General features: G+C 37.4%; 2 protein-coding genes across 5 annotated transcripts in view; one reads left to right on the top strand and one right to left on the bottom strand.

Moving 5' to 3' along the window:
• Positions 1-11,823, bottom strand: part of ACADSB (acyl-CoA dehydrogenase short/branched chain) — a 17,988-nt gene extending 6,165 nt beyond the window's left edge. The window contains exons 1-7 of the mRNA XM_060683186.2: positions 10,803-11,823; positions 6,977-7,136; positions 6,307-6,407; positions 5,539-5,745; positions 4,095-4,265; positions 1,927-2,052; positions 1,353-1,445 (exon numbers count right to left, since the gene is read on the bottom strand). Of these exons, the coding sequence (XP_060539169.1) occupies positions 1,353-1,445; positions 1,927-2,052; positions 4,095-4,265; positions 5,539-5,745; positions 6,307-6,407; positions 6,977-7,136; positions 10,803-10,847 (903 nt within the window). The 5' untranslated portion in view covers positions 10,848-11,823. The remainder of the gene's footprint in view (positions 1-1,352; positions 1,446-1,926; positions 2,053-4,094; positions 4,266-5,538; positions 5,746-6,306; positions 6,408-6,976; positions 7,137-10,802) is intronic.
• IKZF5 (IKAROS family zinc finger 5) lies at positions 11,244-27,205 on the top strand. 4 transcript variants are annotated; one of them, XM_060683189.2, is made up of 6 exons: positions 11,244-11,433; positions 17,270-17,380; positions 20,926-21,012; positions 22,426-22,589; positions 22,742-22,924; positions 24,985-27,205. In XM_060683189.2, exons 4-6 carry the CDS (start codon positions 22,457-22,459, stop codon positions 25,926-25,928), a joined length of 1,260 nt encoding a protein of 419 aa, XP_060539172.1. In that variant the 5' UTR covers positions 11,244-11,433; positions 17,270-17,380; positions 20,926-21,012; positions 22,426-22,456; the 3' UTR covers positions 25,929-27,205. The 4 variants fall into 4 exon arrangements, with proteins under 4 accessions (XP_060539172.1, XP_060539171.1, XP_087729091.1 ...); XM_060683188.2 differs by having other exon boundaries at positions 11,258-11,433; positions 17,270-17,389; XM_087872965.1 differs by lacking the exon at positions 11,244-11,433 and adding an exon at positions 13,653-13,869.

Below are 27,205 nucleotides of genomic sequence, written 5' to 3'. Positions count from 1 at the left end.
AACTATTGCAATAGGTTTATCACTAAATAGCAGTTCCTAAAGGACTGGTAATTTAATCCTAGATTTGTTCATTCTAAAATAGGGCTGGCATGCTGTCCTAACATAGTCAGCTAATATGATCCTATATGAATTATATGAAACATCCAGAAACATCTGGAAGCCATAAAATGCCTCCCGTTAAAAAAAGAAGTTACTGAGGTGAAGAAATCCATATTATCATTGTCTTATTCTCACTAGGAAAATACTGCAGCAAAGAATAGATTACAGAGTTATTTGCTTTACTCCAAAGACTTGGATCAGTATTTTTGAAGGGAGGTCCTTCTGCAAAACGAACGAAATCTATCTGCCAAATATGGGATTTCACAGAGACACAAATGTGGTCTAAGAATGATTAGCTGTCTTTCTTTAGGAAAAAGTTACAAGCCTTCAAAAGGATTTTTCAGAACTGCATATAGATACATATAGGAATTTCTAGGATTGTCTTAGCAGAGAAACTATTCTGTTCAATGTAATTTTTGAGGGACCTGTCACATCTAATCATTTATCCTCCATGCAGAAAGTAACTATAATATTTAATATTAACATTAGCTGTGTGATTCAACAAATGCCATGCCTCCAAAGAAACCATGACTTCTGTTGATTGAAAAATAGTTCTTTTTTGATGATTATATACTATATGCAAAGAAGAGAGTCATGCTATAACTTTAGAGAAATCTACAGTTGTACTTATGACAGCTGTAAAAATCAAAAGTCACATCTGTATATCAATTTTTTCTTTTCTTTTTCTTTTCTTTTTGCACCTTGGCTTTCTCTTTTTTTCTCATTTCCCCTTCTTCTATTTTAGTTCTATTTTTCTTTTATTTTAGTTTGCACTAATTTTTCCTGTTTCTAAAACTTTTAATAAAATTATATTAAAAATAAAAATAGTTCCTTTTTTCCATAATGTGCCATTTTTTTTTTAAACAGATGGCATGTTCAAAGGTAGAGTGCAGTATGTGACAGTTGCCTGTAGTTCAAAGGAGAAAAAAAAAGGCAAAAAATCCAAGCTCATGTTTTTGAGCATGCCTAAAATTATTCTTTGTACTATTTGGTATGGTCAACAATTTTATCCCTAAGTATGCATTTCTTTGGAATTAACTGTCAGAATTGTTTTCATTCTGTTACTGTTCTCATTCCTGCTTAACTGACTTTCTCATGCATCTAAACTCTCTCTGCATGTTGTTATTGAGCTTCTGTTTCAGCTTAATATTGCAGGGGCAATTGTTCTCAAAATCAAAGTGGAACTCAAGAGTTAAAGTTCCTCTTTTATTGTGATTTGCCTATCAAGGCCAGTTATTTTCAAGTATATTCACCTGTGCAGCTATGCCAATTCTTCCTTTATTCAGCATTCCAATAGCATACTTATAGCCCTCACCAACTTGTCCCATTATGTTGCATTCAGGAACCTATAAAAAAAAGAAAAGAAAAGAAAAACAAACAAAAGAAACAAAAGCATAATCAGTATCAACTCCTTTTTTTGTTGTTGTCCTTTCCAAAAGTCAAAAGGCCATTATTTATGACACTGCATTCAAAAACATCTAGGGAAAATCTGGGAAAATCTAGTTTTAATTTTTTTAATACATGTTTTAAAAATGAAGAAATTTAAAGCAGAGCAGAAAACAAAAATGCTGCAGCTTTTGATATTCAGAAATTGTCTTTTAAATTTGGGTCACTTATAAATTATGGCCATGTGCCTTTCAATTGATAATATGGATTGATAAGATATTTATCCCATTAGGCTATCACCCATCTATACAAAATGCAAACCTGAGATACATCATTCTCTTTCCAAATTCATAGGGTTCTATAACTTTAGCCTGCTGGCTTACCTCATAGAATTTCAAACTCAGAACCAAATGCAACACTGCTTTAAAAGTTTTATTCTACCTTCACATTTTCAAATGTTACAGGACATGTAGATGCTGCTCTGATTCCCAGTTTATCTTCTTTCTTTCCTACATGTAGGCCATCTGAATTACGGTCTACTATGAAACATGTAATTCCTTTATAGCCCTAAGGGGGGAAAAGGCAAATACAGTAATACATTAACCATGTTGGTGAGTATATACCATATAAATATATTCCAACCCTTGCAAAATAATTCATACTCAAAGTTCCACTCAAATAAGTGGGTCCTTCTTTAGGCATCCATAACTTTTTTCCTACACAGGTGATCCAACTGCAGTTCCTGCCATAGTGTTGCATTTTGTATCAAGACTTGCATAGATTCTCTATGCCAGAGCACCCAGGTTAATATACCGTATTTTTTGGAGTATAAGACGCTCCAGACTATAAGACGCACCTAGATTTTAGAGGAGGAAAACAAGGAAAAAAATATTTTGAACCAAATGGTGTAATAATATATTATTTAATAAAATACCAGTATAGCAGAATAATTTTTACAGGTGCTAACCTTAATCCTAAGCCTAACCCTTTACAAACAGGTGCTAACCTTAACCCTAACCCCTAACCCAGGGGTCTTCAAATTTGACAGCTTTAAGACTTGTGGACTTCAAACTCCCAGAATTCCTCCTCCAGTCATGTTAGCTCAGGAATTCTGGGACTTATAAAGTCCACAAGTCTTAAAGCTGTCAGGTTTGAAGACCCTTGCACCCCTAACCATTTACAAACAGGTGCTAACCTGTCAGGCAGCGATGGGGTCGCAGTGGGCAGCAGCGGGGTGGCGGCTCAGGCAGGCAGGTGGCAGGAGGGCAGGTGGTGGCAATGCAGCGGCAGCTCAGGTGGCAGCGGTTTGACAGCAGGCGAGACAGGCTTCTCCGGGCAGCGGGGATGATGTGGCGGGTCAGGCGGCCCGGCAGGCTTCTCCAGGCAGCGAAGGGGTGGCGGCGATGGGGCAGCAGGTCAGGTTAGCTGCCTGTTGCCGCCCATTGTTGCCATTGCCACCACCACACCAACTCCCTCCCCCCTCCCACCAGATATGGCTGATGCAACATCCAGTGTATAAGACGCATCCAGATTTTCATCTTCTTTTGGGGGGGAGGGGAAAGGTGAGTCTTATACTCCGAAAAATACAGTAGTTAATAGTGTCTGGTTTGGCAACACAATGTCTATACTATTCTAACACCACTTCTGGATCATCTATGTAGACACACATACACACCTGAAATGAAATAAAAAGCTTCCAAAATTTTGAGTGACTTCAATGTAAATTGCTCATGGGTGATTTCAGGCAAGGAATCTGAAATTACGTAAGATTTTGTTTTATTAAATGAGATTCAACGAGTTATGAGCCTCGGTGGTGCAGTGGTTAGAGTGCAGTACTGCTGGCAACTTCTGCTGACTGCCGGCTGCCTTTGAATTTGGCAGTTCAAATTTCACCAGGCTCAAGGTTGGAACCAGCCTTCCATTCCTCTGAAGTGGGTAGAATTAGGACTCAAACTGTTGGGGCAATATGCTGACTCTGTAAACCACTTAGAGAGGGCTGTAAAGCACTGTGAAGCAGTATATAAGTCTAAGTGCTATTGCAAGTGAGCTTTGGCACTTGTATGAAACTTCAGCTGAATTAAAAATGTGTGTTACTTTACAGCATAAGATTCTGCAACATACTCCTTGATAGATGAAGAGATTACTAGCCTCTGATTTGAAGCAAATGTTTTGAGAGCAAGATACCTTCAAAACATTGACACAAAGCAAAGAAAAGCAGGGTTTTGTTTGCACTGCAATTGGATCACCTCTGCTTCCAAAGACAGTCCCTTCTTGAATAATCTTTTAGGCCACCTGAAAGTGGTCAAAACTTCAGTCTTCAGTGTGGTCACAAAGTGTGGTCACCTTATTTCCAAGCACAGTAGGCTTTGCTGGTCTGAATAAACAGGCCTCCTCAAATGAAGAAAAAAAAATCGTCTGGAGCAGATAACAATTTCTGCCCCTATTTGTCTGCTGAAGTTTCCAAGCAGAGGAAAATAGTCTATAAGCTGAAGATTTATGTGAAAATGGCAATTAGAAAAAGCGAGGTGAAAACTTGACATTATCCTATATTTTTAACCTTAGTATAACAATACATGCACAATCACATTGCAATGATTTTAACTACTTACTGCTGAAGGGTTTGCATTTGCCATCACCAAAAACACCCCTGCTTGTTCTGCAAAACTAATCCACATCTTTGATCCATTGATGATGTAATAATCCCCTTGCTTTTCAGCACGAGTCTTCATGGAGAAGGCATCACTGCCAGCTCCTGGTTCAGAAATGCAGATGGCGCCCATCTACCATTTAACATAGAATTCAGAGGTCAGCTAATTCCACTGGACACTGAAAATATAGGTTTGGCAAAGTAATCAGAGAAAACTTCCCTTTTATGGTATTGGCCTTGAAAGAAGTCAAGATAATTTTAAAAAATCCGGAGGCAAGAGCTTGGTTTCTAATTTATTGGCACAATTAGCCATTGATATAACAATAAAGGCAGGTAGTCAATCAAGAGACATTTGAAGAGTTTTCTCTTTACAATAGTTTTGAAGGATATGCTATTCAAATGTAATTAGCCATGCTGCCTTTTCTATTTCACATGTATATTTACTGCATATTTGATCACTTCAAAGATATTAATTTAAATGTGTGTAAAGATGCTCCATCATTATATTTTTAAATATTATTTTTAAAAATGTATTAATGATAGGGTTTTTTATGGTCTATTTTTTATTGTATGCCATTCAGAGTCATATTCATAGGGTGGATGGCTACATAAATGTGATAAATAAAAGAAAATGAAATATTTAATAATTTAATAAAATTGAAACTTTAAAAGTAACATTTCAGACTTTATAGCTTTTATCTTAAACCACTAGAATGACCTTGGTTTTCTAGTCAGTAAAATACACTATAATTTTGAATTGCAAAATTTACAGGTATCTAAAACAGCAAAAGCTCCAAGTAAGAGATTATGTTATAAAACACAGAGATTTAATAAATCATTAGCAACTCTACATACAGTAGGTAGTCCTCGACTTACAACCATTCATGTAGTGACAATTTGAAGTTAAAATAACACTGAAAAAAAGTGACTTACAATGGATCCTCACACTTAGGAACATCACAGCATTCCTCACTATCACATGATTAAAATTCAGACAATTGGCAATCTGCAAGTATGACGGTTGCAATGTACCAGGGTCATGTGGTCAACATTTGCAACCTTTCCAGCTGGCCTCCAACAAGCAGAGTGAATGGAGAAAAAGCTAGATTCGCTTAAACTGCAATGATTCGCTTAATGACCATGGCATGGGTGTGACTTTCTTAACACCTGCTTTGCTTAGCAACAGAAATTCTGGTTTTAATTGTGGTCCTCAGTCAAGGACTACCTGTACAATGCCAATTGGGAATATGTTAATGTTAACTTGAACATCACAGTGTTTCAATGTAACCTTAATGGGGATTGAGATCTTAATTTCATAGTAATATTACTCACTTAGTAGTGATAGTAAATGACACTATTGCAAACTTTGTAAATCTGTTTTAATTTAGTCATCGTGCTTTACATACCATGTCTTTTGCCAGCCTGGGCAAATAGGTCCTCTTTTGTTCTTCTGTGCCATACGTTGTAAACATTTTATTAGTGAAAGTATTTTGGAGTTCGCACGCAAGTGATACAGATGGGTCAACTTTGGCTAACTCCTCAACTACCAGAATGGTAGAAAAGAAAGAAGATCCAGTTCCTCCATATTCTGCTTCAAGCTCAATACCCATTAACTAAGAAAAAAAAAGAATAAGTTTTTGTTACGGAGAAGAAAAGTATACAAGTTGTGATTTATATCCCAATATAAAAATTCAAGTCAAAGCAAGAGCTACTGACATCCAATTGAATTTCCAAGTAATTCCAAGTTAGGGGTAACTATTTGGGTTTAAATCTAGAAAGTCAATGGAATATTAGGCAGCAGACCTTAAAATCAGTGATATATAAACCACATTGTGAGATCTTTATTTTTACTAAAGAATAATCAAAATGCTTGTTGCATAATACTACACATGTATCTTTCCCAATCTATTTCCACTGAAGCAATTTGCTAAATTGTCTCTCCTTTAAAGTAGAAGATAAAGAGTAAAATCTACAGGAAAAAATGAATGGAAACCAGCATTCTGTCCCAACGTTCACTCGGCAATGATCATAATTCATTTTTAGATTATACTATTCTATAACAGACTATAGTATTGTAGCTAACAACCAAACATGGAGCTTATACTGTATAAAACCTAGTTAAAGCTGAAAAAGAAGCTTAAGTCATTTTTAAGCATAAACAATCATGTACAAACCCCTTGTTCAAATAGTCCTCGGAGTAAAGAATCATCAAATTTTGCATCAGCATCCATTTTTTGTACTAATGGAACAACTTGTTCTTGAGCAAATTTTTTTACTAGACAAAAGAAACAAGGATATAAAGGAACCAAGCTTTAATATATTTATATACATATTTAAACAGCAGACTGCCAATACCCTACACAAACCTCCAAGTTGAGGGATACAATATAACAAGCAACAATATATGGGCTTGTAAGGTAGTCTCTAGCTTAAAGATCCTAGCTTGTAAAGAACAATGCTAGAAGAACTGAATGAGTTGCACTCATATTATTAGCATACCTTTAGTATAAACAACCCAATGTTATGTCCTTCAGATTTACTATTTACAAATAGTACAAATTGTACTATTTGTACAATGCCCAGACAGGACAAATATTTCACAAATGAAGCCAAACTACTATAAATACTGGATTTGGGGTATTTCTCTATTAGGTACTTATATAAGTCTTTTAAAATCAAGCTTCCATCACTGTGGTTCTGCAAAATCTGATCTTGTTACTGTTATTATCAGCACAGCCACAGTTGAACGATTCTATAATTTGTTTAAATCACTAGTGAGAATCCAGCAAATTTCAGATTTTGTTGAAAGAATTTGAATCTATTTAAATACACCGGACACATTACCTGATTGTTTAATCATTAACTCTTCTTCTGTATATGTCTGAAGTGGAGCACAAGTTAATCCTTCTTTGATTATATGTGGTAAAGCTTCTGATTTGAAAGATTTAGAGAGACAAGAATGTGTCATCCAATCATTTATGCAGAGAGGCATATTCCATCTTGGCTATGGGCAAAAATATTTTAATATAAAGAAAAAAAGAAAATATTTAGAGATAACATTAGATTCAGCAAATAATGATATTTCATATAAAATCTGCAGTTCTAATTTGTACTATATGGCTGTGCTACAGAATATATATATATATATAGGATTTTAAGTTGGGATTTTAGCCAGGGTTTTAAGTATTTCAATTAACAGACTTTTAATGATGCGGGAAAACACCCGAGATTTTAACTTTTTACATACACACACCCGCGAAAACTTGAGAAGACAGATATATATAACCAAATTAATCTCCAAAACTGAACATCTCAACAAGAGAATCATTATGGAAGCCATTGAAATAGAAAAACACCCCCATAACATGAATAAACGTGACGATACCTCCCACCTACCAGACATCTGGAAACTAGCCCTTGTCAACAAACGAGTCCCAGCACTCACAGACAGAAAAATCTACACCCCAGAAGCCAGACACCCCCCTCCCAAGACCTCCAACCAAATCACATTCCAGCCAGCCACAAAGATGAAACCCTGCCACCTGGTGGAGAAAAACCAACCATACACCCGAAGCCAAGCCAATAGACACAGACTGGGACTCCCAACCAATCAGAACGAAGAGGTGGGGCCATCCCAGCAAAGCAGACTACCAGCACCAGATTTGAAATAGTAATGGCAGTTGCTGCAGAAGACCCCTTGCATAAGCCTGATGATGGCAGATGAGATTCTGTCGAAACGTTGCCAAAGTGCTCTCAATCTTACATGGGAGAAGACCCGAATACACCAAGACTTGCACACACACACACACACACACACACACACACACACACACACACAACATTGCTCCTAGAAGCATGAAGCCGAAAACACCAGCATGAAGATGACGAATGAGACTTTGTTGAAACGTCGCCAAGACACTTCCAATTTTACGTGGGAGAAAACCCGAATAACCAAAGACCTACATACAAATACCAGCGAAAACCTCAGAAAACAAATATATATATATATATATATATATATATATATATATATATATATATATATATATATATATATATATATATTATTATTATTATTAAATTTATATTTAAAAGAATAAAATAAAAAACTTTTTAACACATGAAAATCTTCTCAAAAGTCGGGGGTCGTCTTATATGCCGGGTGTCATTCTCCTATAACCAGGCAAACCAGCCCGAAAGGCTCTGACGAGCCTTAAATGACTCTGGCGATCCCAGCTCTGACGATCCCAGCTGAGTTCCCTGCAATTCAGCTGGGATGGCCAGAACCATGTAAAAGGAAAAAAGTTTTTTCCCTTTCACATGGCTCTGATGATCCAGCTCTGACGATCCCAGCTGAGTTGCAGGAAACTCACCTTGGATTGCCAAAGCCATGTAAAAGGAAAAAAGTTTTCCCCCTCCAGCTTGCTTACCTCAGCTGCTAGTCGCAACGCTTGCCTTGCTTCGTTTGCCTGAATCTATTCCATCAGCAAGCAACTCCCTGCCTGCAATCAAGCAAGCAGGGAGTTGTGGACTTCAACTCCCAGAATTCCTCAGCCAGCAAACCAAAGCTGGCTGAGGAATTCTGGGAGTTGAAGTCTACAAGTCTTAAAGTTGCCAAGGTTGGAGACCCCTGTTCTATTGGGTAAGTTTTTTTCCCCTTTGGGAGCTTTAAAAAAAATAGTCAATTGGGGGGTTTTTTTAGTTGTTCTTTTTTAGACCTAGCCATTTAAAGTTTAGGAAGTTTTAAATTTAGCTTTCATATAAAAATAAAATAAAATAATATTTGTGCAGCTTTCTGACATTTAGTGTGTTTCTGTAGTGTTTCACTCTAACTACATAAACACACAAAATCTCACAAAGCTGTGTGTGGAATTTTGTGTGTGTAAAGGGTGAAAGTTGGTTTTTTGGACTTTTTGTGGCTGTGTGATGTTCCTGCTTGTTGCAGGGGCTATTTTGGTCTAGCACAGCTGCTTTTATATTGTGGGTGAACCAGTTGTGTTGTGTGTGTGTAAAGTGTGAAAGTTTTTTGGGGGGGCTTTTTGTGGCTGTGTGAGGTTCCTGCTTGTTGCAGGGGCCATTTTGGGTCTAGCACAGCTGCTTTTACATTGTGGGTGAGCCAGTTGATGTTTTTTTTATTTTTATTTGGTGTGCATTGGAAGAAGGGTAGTCTTATACGGGGAGTATAGCCCAAACCCTATATTTTAACAGGAAAAGTTGGGGGTCGTCTTATACGCCCAGTCGTCTTATACACCGGAAAATACGGTACTGTTTCTTAACTGTGTTCGCCGCCCTGAGTCCTTCGGGAGAATGGCGGCATATAAATACATGTAATAAATAAATAAATAAATAAATAAATAAATAAATAAATCAAAAGTACTTGTGAATCTTTAACGTTGTTCAGGAGGAAAAATGTCAGCAACTGGATCTCTATGAAAATTAACATAACAATACAGAAGCTCTGACATTCCTTTCACCTTGTTATCCTTCTTGTAGTTTCCCACTGAACAACCCTAACCCTATCTGTTACCCTTTATTACATATCACATCAACGCATTCTTAATTTTAAAAGGTGACAATGCTTTAACACTGTATATACCTGAACCCTGCAATCTGGGAACATAAAGCTGTGGACTGCAACCACCAAACGTGGCCATATCTTAGAGTTAACACAGAGTAAGGGAACCAACCCTAAACATGGCCCCCCTGGTTCCTCATCTGTTATCTTACTCGGTCCAATAAATAACAGTTTTTAATTCCTTGTCAAGGTTCATGCATTGCAACACATAATTCTTTTTTTTTTTTTGTAAAAAGTTTTTCTTTATTTTTTACACATACATACACACAAACATACAATGTATTTTTGCTAATCAGATTATTTGGCCGGTTAATAAATTTAAACAATTCTTAATTTTACAACTAAGATTAGGACTAGGATCCTTGGTAGTACAGTGGTCTAAAGCACCCTGTTATTAAGACCAGCTGCCTGCAATTACTGCAGGTTCGAATCTCGCCAGGCTCAAGGTTGACTCAGCCTTCCATCCTTTCTAAGGTAGGTAAATTGAGGACCCAGTTGTGGGGGCAATAAGCTGACTTTGTATAAATATACAAAAGGATGAAGGCTATTGCTTAGCACATTATAAGCCGCCCTGAGTCTCCGGACAAGGGCGGCATATACATCAAATAAAAAAAAAAATAAGATTACCATTTCTATACCTCCTTTTTGCCATTGTGTTCACTTTCATCTATTTTTTTTACCAATTTTACCCTTCATTTTCATCTCTAATTTTAACCAAATTCCAATTTCCCTTCTATTCTATATTAAACCCCAATCCACAACACACAATTAATTTTGTGTCGCAGGCCACAATGTTTGCTTTCACACAACAGCCCAAGCCAAAATATCTGGCTTAGAAGACATCTCAGGATTTGCAAAACTGCCTTCCTAACTTCCTGGCCTCGTTCCCACGGTAAAAAGCTAGGGATTCGTCTCGATTAGTGTCCTGGGACCAGCAACATCCCTCGCCAATCACCTAGCAATTTGAACATCTGGATGTGCCAGGCACCGAGCGCCAGCGAGACCCCTTCGGCGTGTTAAACTTGCGCTCTGCCACGGAGCCATCCAGGCGGCAGTTCTTCGCCTGTCGCCCTTACAAGTTTTACAGCCCCTTACTTTCCTGCAGCATCTCAGCAAAGCCAAAGCTCCCGCAGGCGCCATCGTTGACGTCTAAAAGCAGTCTCACTCCTGGCTTCTCCCAGTTCGCCGCCTACGTTCTGTCCCCCGCTTTTCAGCCTCGCACGGTTAGATAAGCGCAGATTTGCATGAGGACCTCAAAGAGATAAGAGAAGGCGCTATTTTTTTTTCTTCTTCTCACTTCTGGTTCCCGTTGGAATCCAGCATCTGCGGGGCTGGCCACTCATTTCATCCTTTCCAGACAAAACCTTGTCATCTGCCCAAGCGACGAATCTTTGCTTCAAAAACGATCCTCGGGTAGACAGCGTTATGTCCACCAAAATGACTTGCTTTAATCCCGTTCTGCACGCTCCGGAGCCTATCTGGCGTTTGAGAGCCGGAAGCTTTTTTAAAAACAAAAACAAAAGCCATGAACCCGCCATGAACTCTCTGGGAAAATCCTTCTTTAAAGCCCTTTTCCTTGGCCCGAGCGGGACGCGCCGTGTTGAACTCTCGCGGGACTTCGTTAAGGAGAAGCGATAGGTTACGTTTAAGCTTCGGGAGACACAACAAACATGGAGGCGGCAGCGACGAGAGTTGGGGGCCCGGGTGACTGCAAAGTGCAGCGGCGGTGAGTGATGGAAGGCTGCGTCGTCCTCCGGGGTCTTTTTCTTCCTTTTTTTCCCCCTCCTCTTTCTCCGTCACCGGTGAATTTAAGAAGGTGGCGGCAGGTTCTAGCTTCTTGCGGCTGGCGGGAGACGGCAAGTCAAGGGCAAAAGGGCTGGCGTGTCCCGGGAGGCGCCTTAAAAGAGTCCGCGGGCTGAAAGGGCGCGCGGGATGAGTTTGGAGCCGTGACTTTTGAAGCCCTTTCCCGGGAAAAGGGGGAGGGGGGGAGAAAAAAAAAACGGCCAGCTGCGGGCTCCTCGCATCGCCCCGCTGCGCCAAAGAAGCTCCTCCGTCGAGCCCTGTAAGCGAGGAAAGCCGAAACCCGCTTCGGTTGAAAGGCAGCCTCCCCACCCCCCCTCTCTCTCTCTCTGTTGAACCTCGTCACCCTGGCGACCATGCCAGGACCGCGTTTTCTTGAGAGGGGTGGGTGTCTCGAGAGGGTTAGTTAGGCGATGCCCAACTTTGGAGGGAGAAAACGGCTGCTGCTGCCAGAAGTTAAATCCTGGAGGACTGCAGACGTCGGGAATGGGGTTTCCCTCCTCCGCCCTTTCTTCTGTGTCTCTTGTAGGGTCTGCATACAACAATGTTTGTGGTAATAAAGGAGTGTGTTTAGTCTGAGGCGGTTAAGCGTGTGGAGAAAGTGTCAGGAATTGGCTTTATTTTCCTTCTAGTGTTTCTGCGTCTCTGTAAGGCAGTGTTTCTCAACCTTGGTCGCTTGAAGATGGGTGGACTTCAACTCCCAGAATCCCCCCAGCCAGCGCTGCTGGCTGGGGGGATTCTGGGAGTTGAAGTCCACCCATCTTCAAGCGACCAAGGTTGAGAAACACTGCTGTAGGGTCTACATACAACAACGTTTGTGTTAATAAGGAGTGTGTTAGTCTGAGGCGGTTAAGCGTGTGAGGGAGTGAATGAAGGTCTACTAAGCGATGAAAGAAAAAGGCTGTGTAAAAATGGCTGGCCAGTAAGGAAAGGAAAAGGAAAAGGTATAGGAATAAGAAGCAATAAGAAGGTAGAGGAATTTACCACTGTTGCTTCTTATTCCTAAACCTTTTCCTTTCCTTACTGACCAGCCATTTTTAGACAGCCTTTTTCTTTCATCACTTAGTAGACCTTCACTTTCTCACACGCTTTACCGCCTCAGACTAACACACTCCTTACTTATTTATTTATTGGTTCGATTTATATGCCGCCCTTCTCCGGAGACTCAGGGCAGCTTACAATGCGTTAAACAATATTTTTAAAATATTGTTATTAAAACAAACATTGTTGTAGACCAGTGTTTCTCAACCTTGGTAGCTTGAAGATGGGTGGACTTCAACTCCCAGAATCCCCCCAGCTAGGAGCGCTGGCTGGGGGGATTCTGGGAGTTGAAGTCCACCCATCTTCAAGCTACCAAGGTTGAGAAACACTGTTGTAGACCCTACAGAGATGCAGAAACACTTGAAGGAAAATAAAGCCAATTCCTGATACTTTCTCACACGCTTAACCGCCTCAGACATCCACCTTCTCTTTTCTGTTAATGCAAACCGGGGACACAGCAACGCCAGTGGACTATTCAGCTTTTGAAAGGTTCATTGCGTCCACAAATTTGCGTGTGTGGTTAACATGCGGACTGGCTGGCAGCTAAGCAAAAAAGGGAAAGTACAGGCAGTCCTCAACTTAACAACGGTTCATTTGGTGACCATTCAAAGTATTACAACGACACTGAAAAAAGTGACTTATGATCGTTTTTTCACACGTTCGACCGTTGCAACATCCCCCATGGTCACATGATCAAAATTCAGATGTTTAGGAACTGGTTCACATTTAGGCTGGCTGCAGTGTCTTAGAGTCATGTGACCCAACAAAATCAATGGGCATTCCAGATTCGCTTAACAACCATGCTATTAACTTAACAAATGAAACGGTTCATTTAACAGCTGTGGCAAGAAAAGTCGTAAAATGGAGCAAACTCACTTAACAAATGTTTCACTTAGCAACAGAAATTTTGGGCTCAATTGTAGTCGTAACTCGAAGACTGCCTGGCGATCTTAGTGTTGAGAATGGAAGAAATAGGAATTGCATTCCACATTTGTAGCATAAGAGCTCTGGTAAGGTAGAAAAGCAGTAAGCCAGTTTTTGCGTAGGCCTGAAGAAAGGAAGGCCAGAGACTAAGTAAGTCATAGAGCAGGCCTTTAGAGTTCTGGTGAATGAAAAATCTGAGTTCTATTCCAACTGCCTACTCATCCTCCATACGGTCTCCCCAGCATTTATGTATAGTAATTATATGAAAGTGACTGTAACCATAACTGCACAGAATTGCACAGGCAAAGTAACTAAATAGGTGCTAGCAAATGAAGTGTTCTTTTCTAACAGGATTGTACATAATTCATACAGCAGAACTCTCAAGGTACTGATGAAGGTACAGTAGGTTCCTCTGCTTCATGTCCTTTCAAGTTTTGTTGACTATGTAAGGAAGGGAAATAGATTGAGAGTTACCAAGAAGGGTAAGAGTGGCAGTTGTTAGGGTGGTGCAAAAGGGTGCTTTGGCTATTGCAGTTTTCCTTGAAGCATTAAGATATTTTCACGTCCTGACCTCTTCAGGGTTTTCTCAGTTCATCTGAGCATGCATCAAAAATATTTCCAGAAGATTGCCACTTAAGTGAAAGAAACATCCAAATGACTTATGAAACCTTAGTCAATACAGTATTCTCTGTTGAATGAACATTATAAGGAGGAATAAACTGATTACCGTAATCATAATGTAATTTCCTGCCTCTGCTTTAAGTGCCACTTCAACCTATAAATCAGAAATTAAACTATACCATGGAATCAGAGATGTAGAAATAGTTCTTAACTAGATCTCTAGATTTTGATTTGAAGCAAAGATGATGTACTTGCTTATTCCTTTTCTCTGGAAAGAAAAGTTACTTTGAATGAAGTAAAATGTATTTTATAAAGAAGGAAAAATACTTTCATGGTGTTTCTTTTGCACAGATTATTTTGATGTGTTTCTTTTATTTGTTATCTCCATTTTAGTTTTGATAAATTATTTTAGCAAAAATTAGCAACAAGATTTATATTAAAGAGACATGAGCATTAAATATTATTTCTGTCCTATGTAGAACAGAGTACATTCAATTACAGAAACATCAGAGTTAAAAAAAACGAATCACATTCAGTCTACAACCAAAGTTTGTTTTTGTATGTAGTATTTTTGAATTTTGGCTGAAAGAATTTTCCCACTAAAATAAAACAGAAAAAAAAACATTCCACCCCCCCAATGGAAAATTAATGCAGGGATAGTTTATATTGATATTGTAGATTTTATGCATTATAGTGAGAATGTTAGTACTGGAGAATACTAGATTTATCCCTTACTGCTACAGACATGAAATGTAACTTAATACCAACTCTATTGAAATATGTTATTAAAGACATAAGCTTGGAAAAGGAAATCATTAAAATTAGTTTACCTCAGTATCATTTACTTCTCCCACACTTCTATCCTTGCTTCCATCATGTCCATTAGCATTATATATATTGCCTTTTATTCTTTAAAGTCACTGTTTTGTCTTTCATCCAACCATGATTTTCTTGGTTCTCCCCTTTCTTACAGCTGTTCAGTTTTCTTTCATACATTTGATATGCAATTTATTTATTCAATGAATATGATTAGACCACCTCTATTTTTCTTACAGTGGCTTACAACCTTAGGTTTCCTGATGGTCTCCCATCTGATGTTTTATTTCTTTTGAGCAGCCAAAATCATTAGAGTGGTTGTTTTAAAAGTTGTTAGTGAATATTGTGACATAACCATCCTAGATCTTGTAGGTAATTTCACGTAAATAGTAATATTCAGTTCTTAAGGTTTTGTGCATAACTCCTTGTTATATCACTAAGTTTATGATTTACTCCATTTATATTTCAATTTTATAATACTATAGAGGTTTTTTTTGTGGGGGTGTGGATAAAACATGATAGTGTGGAATTACCCGTTCTAGGGTAGGGACAGGATTTCAGTCCCTGTGGAAATTCCTTCAATTTATGACTTGCTAATATTAGGAAATGCAGATCAATTAGGGACATTTTATGCACAGCTCATGGAAGAATCTGAATTGGAAGAAATATCCCAACATGGAAAGTAGAATACCATCTCTACAGATGGCACACATCATCCCCATTCCCTCCTGCACCAACTTCTCAAATTGATTGTAAAGGAAAAGAAAATGGTTTTAAGAAATAGAAGCTGAAGGAAGACAGGAACAAGTACCTGTTCTTCCTTCTGTCCTGCTTGTATACACTCAGGATGAAGTGGTAGCACTGCTTTGTGAGCTTAAAAAGTAATATTTTTTTCCTGCTTTTTCTATCTAAGTAAAAATTTTAGGAGGCTGATGATAATGGAAAGAAAATCAGCAAAAGTTTTTATTAATATACAATTTGAAAAAAGGATGTGTGTTTGAAAATGATACCGGATTAAGGTAGTCCATTTCCTTGAGCAACAGAATTTCATTAGACATGCTGTAGAGTTGTATTAGTGTCCCTGCAATACCTTTTTTTTTTTTAAACAAGTTTTATTGTCCCTGCAATACCTTAAGGTCTATAGAGTTGACAGGGCTTATGAGGAATAAAATAGGAAGGGAAGGAGAAGAAGAAACCACACATCCATTTACACAAGTGTTTACACATAACATTTTCACTTTTTGTTTTGGGATTTTTAGGAGTTTTAGATTAAAATCAGGAATGCAACATACTTTTATCAGTTCTTGGTGTTTATGGGCTAGATTCTGTTACAAGGATGTGTGTGTTGCCTTTGATAAGAAATACCTGCAAATTGTATGAAGTTATTGAAGCTTAATTACCATAATTATTATTTGGGGACATTCATATGATTCTCCGTGTGTGAGTTCAGATAGTTGCCCTTATCAGATGAGCTATTTCAATTATTTCAGGAAAGATACTTTAAAGATGGCAGTTTGTCTTTGCTGGAAGCAATTCAAGGACCATAACACATTTTTTTCTAATAGCTATCTGCTATAACTATTAGCTTCTAATACAGAAAAAAAAATCATAAGACAAGTACTATGACTGAACAAGAATAGTGTCAAAGGGTAATCAGGAAGATTCAGAATCAAATCTTATTCAGCTGTGAATCTCATTTAATTATATTGAACTATCAGTCATTTAGCTTAATTTATTTCATGCTAAAATAAAATGGAGAGCAAGGGAACTGTTACCAATATGAAATCTCTTGGAGAAGAATGAATAAAATATCATAAAAATAAAATTAACTGTTGTGGAAAAGAATGACTTTCCTTGAGACCTTAAGGTATTGCAATTACCAGTTATGTAATTGGCATTAGACCTAATGATAATCCCCTGAAATTTAAATGTTTGAAAAAATGTTATTTAAGAATATCACTCAAATGCCTAATCTTAATTTGAAAATCAGAATATTGCCGGCTTGCTGCTTTTTTCTTTAGCTCGGGTCACTCTTAATGTTGCTAACTTTTGACACAATCGTCTAATGGGATTGAGGAAGGAATCTTTCTAGCGAAGCATTGCTATTTTCTGTATTACTGTTGTGACTGAACTAGTTGGAATTCTCAGAAGATATGAGAGACATGAGATATACAACATTGGAAGGAAGGAATATGTTTCTTCCTGAGAAGTTATGGAAACTTTCCTTTTTCTGAGATCCACACTAGCATTTTCTAAGTTATATAAAAAACTTGACTAGTAAAAATATAAGTTATTTGTTAAAGTGCATAAGCAAATGTCACTTTTAATTAAAATATATGTCCTGGTTTTGTTTTTTGCAGGCTGATTGTAGAGGCATTAATGAGAAAAATGTATTTCCAAGTATGATGGAACATAAATCTCAGAAGTGGATTTTTGCCTCTGTCAGTGATTTGAAGCTGATTTGGACTAAGGTAATTAAGGTAATTTTTATAACCTCAAATAGTTTATTTTTTGTTTTATTGTTATAAGACAAATAAAGAATACTACATGTATATTATTAATATTTTCATGTTTTGATAACTTAGACCTTTAAAGAAAAAATATATAAAAAGTTTATATCAGTATTAACTATGATTTGATGCTGATGCTGATGTTAATAAGCATAAGATTGTTTAAATTTTATATCCAAAGCTAAATGTAGCATTATTAAGCAACTGAAAAATCACATATAAGTATTTGGTGTACAATAAAACTGTTTCTGTCTTAAGCTGAATAATTAATACAAAGGTTTCTACTGTATTGTTACTTATTTTTTGTGTATGATAAGAAAAAGAAAACAAACCAAAATGGACAGTGGCAACCAAAAAGTTTTAAGTAGTTTTTAAGATCCTTCAAATTTCCTTGTTGTGTCATTGGGTATGAATTAGAGGACTACTGCTACAACTAATAATAGAATAATTGTGCAACAAATACAATATTGCAATAAGTTAGAGGAAGAGAAAGATTTAAGAGATGGCAATTTTGACCATTAGTAGAGAAAGGATGTTAAAAGGTAGAGATTAATTGTATGGAATTTTCTCTTTGAATTTCTTAGGACTATCCAAGTTTATTACGATTTTGAGTTTGTTAGGGTTTTGGGTTGTTGGGTTTTTTTTTTTCCTGTCCTTTGAACAGTTACTTGTTATTAACCTTGAGTAATTGTTAACAAGTCTTAGCATACTAATGGGTGATTTTTTTTATTGACACTACTTGGAAGTAGAAAAAAATAATTAAAATTCGCTTGTTACAAGATACAGTTATATCTACTGCCTTTTTTTAATCTTTTAAGGTAAAAATGAAACTTCAAAAAACAAAAAGAACCAAAAATACCCCAACAGTATAAAGACTAGAGATACAAATTTTGAGTATAAAGCAGTATGTCTCAACCTTGGCAACTGTTTAAGATGTTTAAGAATTCTGGGAGTTGAAGTCCATACATTTTAAAATTGCCAAGGTTGAGAAACAATGGTATAAAGCGATTCTGGTTTTGAGACGAAATAGTTGTTTTGAATCACTTTCAAGTGATATATTTTAAATGTGAAATAGTTCAAATTTAAAAAGTCTAGCACTTTCGTAGTAATGACTATTTCACATTTGTTTCCATCTGTTAACTGTAATAATCAGTTCCTGGGTTATGTAGTATTTCTGTTGCATATTAAGAACTCTGATCATAAGTTGAATGTTTGTATATGTGAGTCCCTACTGAATTCAGCATCATAGTTGATAAATGTTATAATCCGTAGAATGTTCACTACAAAATGCTGTAGAATTTTTGTTCTCTAGATAAGCCAATTGTACTAAAACAACAGAGCATGATATTTTATAAATATTTTAGATTTACAAATGTTTAACTGTGATGTAAATGCTTTGTGGATTCAAATGTGTTATATAATATTAACATTTAATAATAACAGAACTTTAGATGTATTTGAGCATACCGCTGAAGAAAGCTTTGCAGAATTAAGTAAAATATTTTAAGGAGCATAAAGAAAAATATTATCAGTGTCCTGAAATTTTAGCTGAAGAAAGGAGCACAATTCTGAGGAGAAATGGCCAATCTTTATTCAGTTAACATTGGGTGCCTGTTTTGCAAGAAAGATCCTGAATAACAGAAAGGCAGAAATCTTTATACATTTTGGGGTTGACAAGCAGGAAATCTCAAGGAGCTGATTCATGGACACATTTTGAGCAAGAAAGATGGGTATTTAAACAAAGGAAAATGTATTTGTAAAAGCAAAACTGCTAAGAACTCCATTTTTAAGCAGATGGGTTGTCTGTGGTCTCTCACTGTTTTCTATTTTAGGTGAGGAATTTTCATTGTTTTTGTGATAGGATTAAAAGGCAATTTTAATGGAAACATAGCTATGTTTAAGTTATGCATTAGCCTGGGGCTGGTCTAGTTTACATATGCAAGTTGGAGGGGTGAGCAGGGACAGCAGAGAAAATGGATAGTTTGCAACTGGTGATGCAGGCCGGTAGGAGTGAAAAGAAAAAGAAGAAGATGGAGAGGAGTTTGGAGAAGAGTTTGTAGTTTATTTTACTATTTTCCTTCAGTATATTCTTTGTAATGTTTAGATTTGTTTCTTTATATTGGGATTAAATCAGTTGTAGCTGTTCTAGGCATGATTCTGTGAAAAGGCAGCTTAAAGATCAGACTGGGGCAGTCTTGCAGGTAATTGTGGGTTGACTGCTGAGGCAGAACCAGGTTGGTCAATTGAAAAGCTGAGGAAGAAGCAAATCTGAAGGAATTTGCTTATAAAAGGGAACAACTGAAGAGAAGACTGAGAGAGCATAATGTGAGATGATAGTGAAGTTTTAAGAACAGCAAAACACACAAGTTGAAGTCTGACAAGACAGAATTTCTGATGGTAACGTATTACAGTGAAACAACTAGATATAGATCATGGCATGTTGAATTTTTGCAGTTTCCAAGGTTGGTTTTAGAACCAACCTTGAAGTTGTAGAAGTTTCATTGCCATACTACATAACAGCAGCACTGGAATATTGGATAAACAAGATTCTTTGCCTGGCTGAGGTTATTGGTATATATCTATCTATCTTGCCTTCTTTGCATGTGCTAAGGTAGAATGTGGTGGGTGGATGTTGTTTTGTAAGTAGTACCTTGTTGGTAAATTATTTATTTAACTGGTAAGGTATTCGATCTTACTTGTATGTTGGTTGTTTCCTGTGTTAAAGCTGTATGAAGTGATAGCGTGTTGGGAGGATGGCATTATTTGTGTGTGTGTGGTTGTTGAATTATCATTATATTAGGAGATGACTCTAGTTTGTAGGTGCTGCTTGACTGTTGTGTGATGGGAAGGAATGTTGTTGGGTATTGAGTTGGCCTACTATTACTGGACCTTGATTACATTTTTTGACAGGTGCATAGCTAAGAGTTTCATCCTCTAGGCTGGGTTGGAGTGACATGTTTCTAAAAATTCTCTTGCATTTTTCAATCAGTCTTGTTGCAACAGTTCTACTGTTTCTAAGAAGTTACCCTCCAGGATCATGATTAATAAAGTCAAATCATAACTTTTGACAGCTAGTTGGTATTTGTGGGTATGTTTAGTTATCTTTTACTTTTTTGTGTGCATACATTTTATGTTATAAAGTAAAAGTTATTGTATAAGTTATTTTATTATTTAATTTTCTTTGGTACAGTGTTTTTCGGTTTGCTTAGTAAGCTTTGTGGAGACTTCATTTGTAAATCATGATTACTCCAAATGATTGGACTGATATAGTAATGGTCTATGAGATTCCTTAAGGAAAGGTTACTTTTCTGTGGATGATAGTGGGTTGATTTGTATATTTTGATGAAATTGCACAAATATCCATTAAGTAAAAATTATGCTGTAGTTTATTTCTGCTTTTTATAATTTTGATGTGATACAGGGCATTATGGCTGTTGAACTACCTTTGTTGGAAAGAATAGAAGTGCTAATTTAGCTAATATTTGCTGATCTCTTTTTTCTATTAGGAAAAGTGGGACACGTCTGCTTTATATCTCGTAAGAAATCTTGTAAGGTTTGAAGAATTCACAATGTTTTCAACATAACAAATTCAGGTATGATATTTCTAATAGGAAAAGTGTCATTTTATTAGAGATCTTGCCTTTAAAAGCACATACAACCCTTTTAATTGTTACTCAAATCATGGGTCTCTTTTCTCATAGCACAGAGGTGGGCTATATTCAGCCCTTCCAGTTCAGCACCAACTGGAGACCCAGTCTTGTTTTAAGGAACCATTTTAATGAAAAGAAATGCATAATTGGTAATTGCAATGAATTTTTAAGTGCTCAAGGAATGTTTAATAATTTTATAATATCTCTTATGTAATAATAAAACACATACACAAAATTTCAGTTATTGTAAAATGCTTTGTGTGAAAGAAATGGAGTTAATGATTTTATAAAGTTCTAATGTAAAACAGCCTCAGGTAATGGTAAATCACTGATTTCATGTACTACATTAAGCCACTTAGTTTGTAGTTAAAACAATTTTAGTTTCCAGTAAATCACTACCACAAAACTGGCTTATGCTCTGCAAACCCAGCCAGTTTCTGTTGGCTTAGACAGTTTATTCGGGCTTGTTTAGAATGTCGACAGCAAGATGTGTTCTCACCAAGTAGCAATCAGTGGAACTTGCTTATTCATAAAATGACTGTCATTATGACTGGCCCAGTTAGAAGCAGTCTATTTACCATGATATGGTTGCACCGCAGCTTTAGTCCTGTAGCATCTTTACTAGCCTAGTTTACCCATCTCTTTTTAATTGATTAGTTGTACATATATGCAAACAAATTAACAGAATAACAGATTTGGAAGGGAGTTGTAGGTCTTCTACTCCTATCTCCTGCTCAAGCAGGAAACCCTATACCATTTCAGACAAAGGGATATCCAATCTCTTCTTAAAAACTTCCAGTGTTGGAGCATTCACAACTTCTGGAGTCAAATCAATTAATCATTAATTGTTCCGCCAGGAAATTTCTCCTTAGTTCTAGGTAGGTTCTTGCCTTGATTAGTTTCCATCCATTGCTTCTTGTCCTCCTTTGGAGAATAGGTTAACCCCCCTCCCCCCCACACCTTATCTTTGTGGCAGACCCTTATATATTGGAACATTGCTATTATGTCACCCCAGTCCTTCTTTTCATTAAACTAATTACTAAGAGTGCCCCCATTTATTTAATTTACTAAGAATGTCTATATATAAACCAGAGGGATTATGGAGAATAAAAATGGTGCTAGATATTGGCATTTTCTGTTTCAACATGTTAGTTCTTCATTTTGTTGTTTTTCTTTTTCAAATTAAAATCTTTCAGAAAAGGCAACAAGAAAGGTATATATGCACACATGACACTTATGCTTATCTTACCACCTTCCTTTCTATTGTGTAAGTTAGAATGATACTTTTACAACAAATGACTGTACTAAACCCTGAAATAATTTTGGTATAAACTATAACTTGATGTCATGTTTTAGGTTTGCAACATTGTGAATTTGTAGTGTGACTATGGGCGAAAAGAAACCAGAACCTTTGGATTTTGTAAAAGATTTTCAGGAATACCTAACTCAACAGACTCACCATGTGAATATGATTTCAGGCTCTGTTAGTGGGGACAAAGATGCAGAGACACTTCAAGGAGGTAAGTTAACATGGTGCAGCTGAGCTTTCATACATCTGTATAAATGAAAAGAGGCTCAATGTTTAAGAAATACTTTTTTTTCCTCTTTTCCTGTAACCTGTGCAATGTTTCCCAATAAGAAGCTTGATGTGCCTTTCTGTTGTTAATTGCAGCAGGGACTGAAGGTGATCAAAATGGATTAGATCACCCTTCAGTAGAAGTTCCACTGGATGAAAACTCAGGAGTGTTGGTAGATGGTTTTGAAAGAACTTTTGATGGGAAATTAAAATGCCGATATTGTAACTATGCCAGCAAAGGAACAGCACGACTCATAGAACATATCAGAATCCACACAGGTATCATCGTATCTGCATGTTTTATATTTTTCTAGTGATGTTACCGTATTTTCCGGCGTATAAGACGACTGGGCGTATAAGACGACCCCCAACTTTTCCTGTTAAAATATAGGGTTTGGGCTATACTCGCCATATAAGACTACCCCTCTTCCAATGCACACCAAATAAAAATTAAAAAACATCAACTGGCTCACCTACAATGTAAAAGCAGCTGTGCTAGACCCAAAATGGCCCCTGCAACAAGCAGGAACCTCACACAGCCACAAAAAGCCCCCCAAAAAAACTTTCACACTCTAAACACACACAACACAACACAACTGGCTCACCCACAATGTAAAAGCAGCTGTGCAAGTCCCAAAATGGCCCCTGCAACAAGCAGGAACCTCACACAGCCACAAAAAGCCCCCCAAAAAACTTTCACACTCTAAACACACACAACACAACACAACTGGCTCACCCACAATGTAAAAGCAGCTGTGCTAGACCCAAAATGGCCCCTGCAACAAGCAGGAACCTCACACAGCCACAAAAAGCCCCCCCAAAAAACTTTCACACTCTAAACACACACAACACAACACAACTGGCTCACCCACAATGTAAAAGCAGCTGTGCTAGACCCAAAATGGCCCCTGCAACAAGCAGGAACCTCACACAGCCACAAAAAGTCCAAAAAACCAACTTTCACACTCTACACACACACAACACAACTGGCTCACCCACAATGTAAAAGCAGCTGTGCTAGACCCAAAATGGCCCCTGCAACAAGCAGGAACCTCACACAGCCACAAAAAGTCCAAAAAACCAACTTTCACACTTTACACACACAAAATTCCACATACAGCTTTGTGAGATTTTGTGTGTTTGTGTAGTTAGAGTGAAACACTACAGAAACACACTAAATCTCAGAAAGCTGCACAAATATTATTTTATTTTATTTTATTTTTATTTTTATATGAAAGCTAAATTTAAAACTTCCTAAACTTTAAATGGCTAGGTCTAAAAAAGAACAACTAAAAAAACCCCAATTGACTATTTTTTTTAAAGCTCCCAAAGGGGAAAAAAACTTACCCAATAGAACAGGGGTCTCCAACCTTGGCAACTTTAAGACTTGTAGACTTCAACTCCCAGAATTCCTCAGCCAGCTTTGCTTTGCTGGCTGAGGAATTCTGGGAGTTGAAGTCCACAACTCCCTGCTTGCTTGATTGCTGATTGCTGATGGAATAGATTCAGGCAAGCGAAGCAAGGCAAGCGTTGGGACTAGCAGCTGAGGTAAGCAAGCTGGAGGGGGAAAACTTTTTATCTTTTACATGGCTCTGGCCATCCCAGCTGAGTTGCAGGGAACTCAGCTGGGATGGGATCGACCGTCAGAGCTGGGACCGTCAGAGCCATGGTTCTGGCGATCCCAGCTGAGTTGCAGGGAACTCAGCTGGGATCGTCAGAGCTGGGATCGTCAGAGTAAAAGGGAAAAAACTTTTTTCCTTTTACATGGTTTCTGGCGATCCCAGCTGAGTTGCAGGGAACTCAGCTGGGATCGTCAGAGCTGGGATCGCCAGAGCTGGGATTGCCAGAGCCATTTAAGGCTCGTCAGAGCCTTTCGGGCTGGTCTGCCTGGTTACAGGAGAACGACACCCGGCGTATAAGACGACCCCCGACTTTTGAGAAGATTTTCATGTGTTAAAAAGTCGTCTTATACGCCGGAAAATACGGTACACACTTTAATACATTGTATGTAAGCTATGTGTTTTTCTTTTATATTTTCCAACAAATGCTTAAAATTTAAATATGAGTTAAGGCAAGAAAAACAAGCCAGATTATATTTCTCATGTGGCAGACTTCTTAATTTTTTTGTTATTTTAGAAATAAGACTGCAGTTTAGATTTTGGATCTGGTCGGTTCTTGTAATTGTCAAGTATCTTAACTGCTTAGAATTTGATAAAATTCTTGGAACTCATCTCACTGCAATGCTTTCTTTCAGACTATTTGTAGTAACTTCTTGATTTATTAGGATGCAATTGCCATGAAAAAGTGATCAAAATAAAGCTTTCTTCATGTTTCTCCAGGTGAAAAACCACATAGATGTCACCTATGTCCCTTTGCATCAGCCTACGAACGTCACCTGGAAGCTCATATGCGGTCTCATACTGGTGAAAAACCTTACAAATGTGAATTGTGTTCCTTCCGCTGTAGTGACAGAAGCAACTTGTCTCACCATCGGAGACGCAAACATAAAATGGTGCCAATAAAGGGTACAAGGCCTTCCCTTAGTAGCAAGAAGATGTGGGGTGTTTTGCAAAAGAAGACCAGTAACTTGGGGTATAGCCGAAGAGCACTGATTAACTTAAGTCCACCTTCCATGGTGGTTCAGAAGCCAGACTATCTTAATGATTTCACTCATGAAATTCCAAATATTCAGGCTGAAGCATACGAAAGTATAACAAAGCCAACAGAGACTAGTGGATTGCCAAGAGATTCACAAGACCTTATGATAGATAACCCTTTAAACCAGCTATCTACTTTAGCAGGACAGTTGTCTAGTCTCCCCCCTGAAAACCAAAACCCACCATCTCCTGATGTTGTACCATGTCAAGATGAAAAGCCTTTTATGATGCAGCAACCTGCTGCAGCAACTTCTGTTCCAGCTGTCACAACCAGTATTCCCCAGAACTCATCCCCTACAAGTCCAGATCCTCGTCCTGTACATTCACAAAGAAATTACAGTCCGGTGGCTGGTCCAAGTAGTGACCACAGTGCCCAGGCCAGCACCCCAAGTATCAGTAACAGTCAACCAAGCACTCCAGCACCAACTCTTCCGGTTCAAGATCCTCAGCTTCTGCATCACTGCCAGCACTGTGATATGTATTTTGCTGACAATATCCTGTACACTATTCATATGGGATGCCATGGATTTGAGAACCCTTTCCAATGCAACATTTGTGGTTGCAAATGTAAAAACAAGTATGACTTTGCTTGCCATTTTGCCAGAGGCCAACATAGCCAGCATTGACTGATTTTTTAAATGTAGACCGTGCTTTCTTTTATTTATTTGTTTAAACACATTTCTGTTTCTTACGTAATTGGAAAGTTGCCTTTGGAGGAATCCAACTAACAATTTAATGTTGGATGCAGACCATTTATATTGTCATAATTTGCTGACAATATGTTTGCTAGTCATGGTGGTATTCTTTATACTGAGCTCCTCAAGCAAAAGTGAGGCTTACAGTGCAATTGTATCTTCTAGATAGGTTTTTTAGAATAACAAAGTGTGGATTTACTTTATATAAAAACGAAATCTTGGATCAATTCTAGTACAGCTACAATTCCTTAGGTTAGCCTGTGCCACAAAAGAGCCTATAATTCTGCTTTTCTCAAATTAGCCTAATACAATCAGTTTGGGGGCTGTAAGATTGTATGTGTGGGCCACCTGCTAAACTGCTAGAAAATTCTGTAAGAATCATCAGCAAACATGTCTACAAGAAAATTTAGAATTCCCTACGCCCAAAACCCTGTAATTGTAGTCAGGTGTTTAATGATGTTCCTTTTGTACATTGTGGAAAATAAGATACAAAAATATCCACTTTCCAGTACTCCTATCCAGTCTTGGGGGGTGGGGGAACAGAATACAACCAAATAATGCCTGGTGTTAAAACTTTTGCAACTTTTCAAAACTGTGGAAAAAGAAAACTTTAGAACAAAAATGGACAATGTGTTAAAAGAATGTACCATAATCTTTTTGACTAGCTTTGCGGCACATTACAAACATTTTCATTGCCTTTAAGTGCAGATGTCTGTGCTATTTTGCTTTTGCCTTCTAAGCAGTAACGAATTTTAATGGAAATGAAACAGCAAGAAAGTTACATGATTTCGATGACCCATTCAGATTTTGTGTGGTCATTTTAACTATGAATCATTTCTTTTTTGAAAACAGCTCTAGTCACAGAGGCAACAAGGGACAAAAAATAGTCTAGACTTTTGGTTTTCTTTAAAGATTCTGGACAAAGTAAGGCAATATGCAAATATGCAGAACCACATTAATGAACTGCAGTGGATATAAAATGTATGATACTTCTGTCTTAAAAAATACTTAGGAAAAAATAGGCACTTTAAACAAATTATGCTAGCAGAGACTACAGAATATTAGTTTATAGCACATAATTCTTTAATAGCATACAGAAGAACACTGAAATGCACTTTTATTGTATATTTTTTTATTTCACAGGAAACAAAAATATACTTTATATTGCTATCCCTTGCATAACAAGTAAATATGCACATACAAACCCA

Source organism: Pantherophis guttatus, chromosome 6, assembly GCF_059756535.1.
Source record: "Pantherophis guttatus breed Tessera chromosome 6, ASM5975653v1, whole genome shotgun sequence".
NCBI classification, from domain to species: Eukaryota; Metazoa; Chordata; class Lepidosauria; order Squamata; family Colubridae; genus Pantherophis; species Pantherophis guttatus.
The sequence above is the reverse complement of the archived record's forward strand: the minus strand, read 5'-3'. Positions and strand labels throughout refer to the sequence as shown.

Excerpts from the sequence above, each read along its gene's own strand:
- IKZF5 (XM_060683189.2), top strand. The coding sequence starts at position 22,457 with ATGGGCGAAAAGAAACCAGAACCTTTGGATTTTGTAAAAGATTTTCAG. Across the intron at positions 22,590-22,741 it reads TGCAGAGACACTTCAAGGAG|CAGGGACTGAAGGTGATCAA; the intron begins GTAAGTTAACAT and ends TGTTAATTGCAG. Across the intron at positions 22,925-24,984 it reads ACATATCAGAATCCACACAG|GTGAAAAACCACATAGATGT; the intron begins GTATCATCGTAT and ends ATGTTTCTCCAG.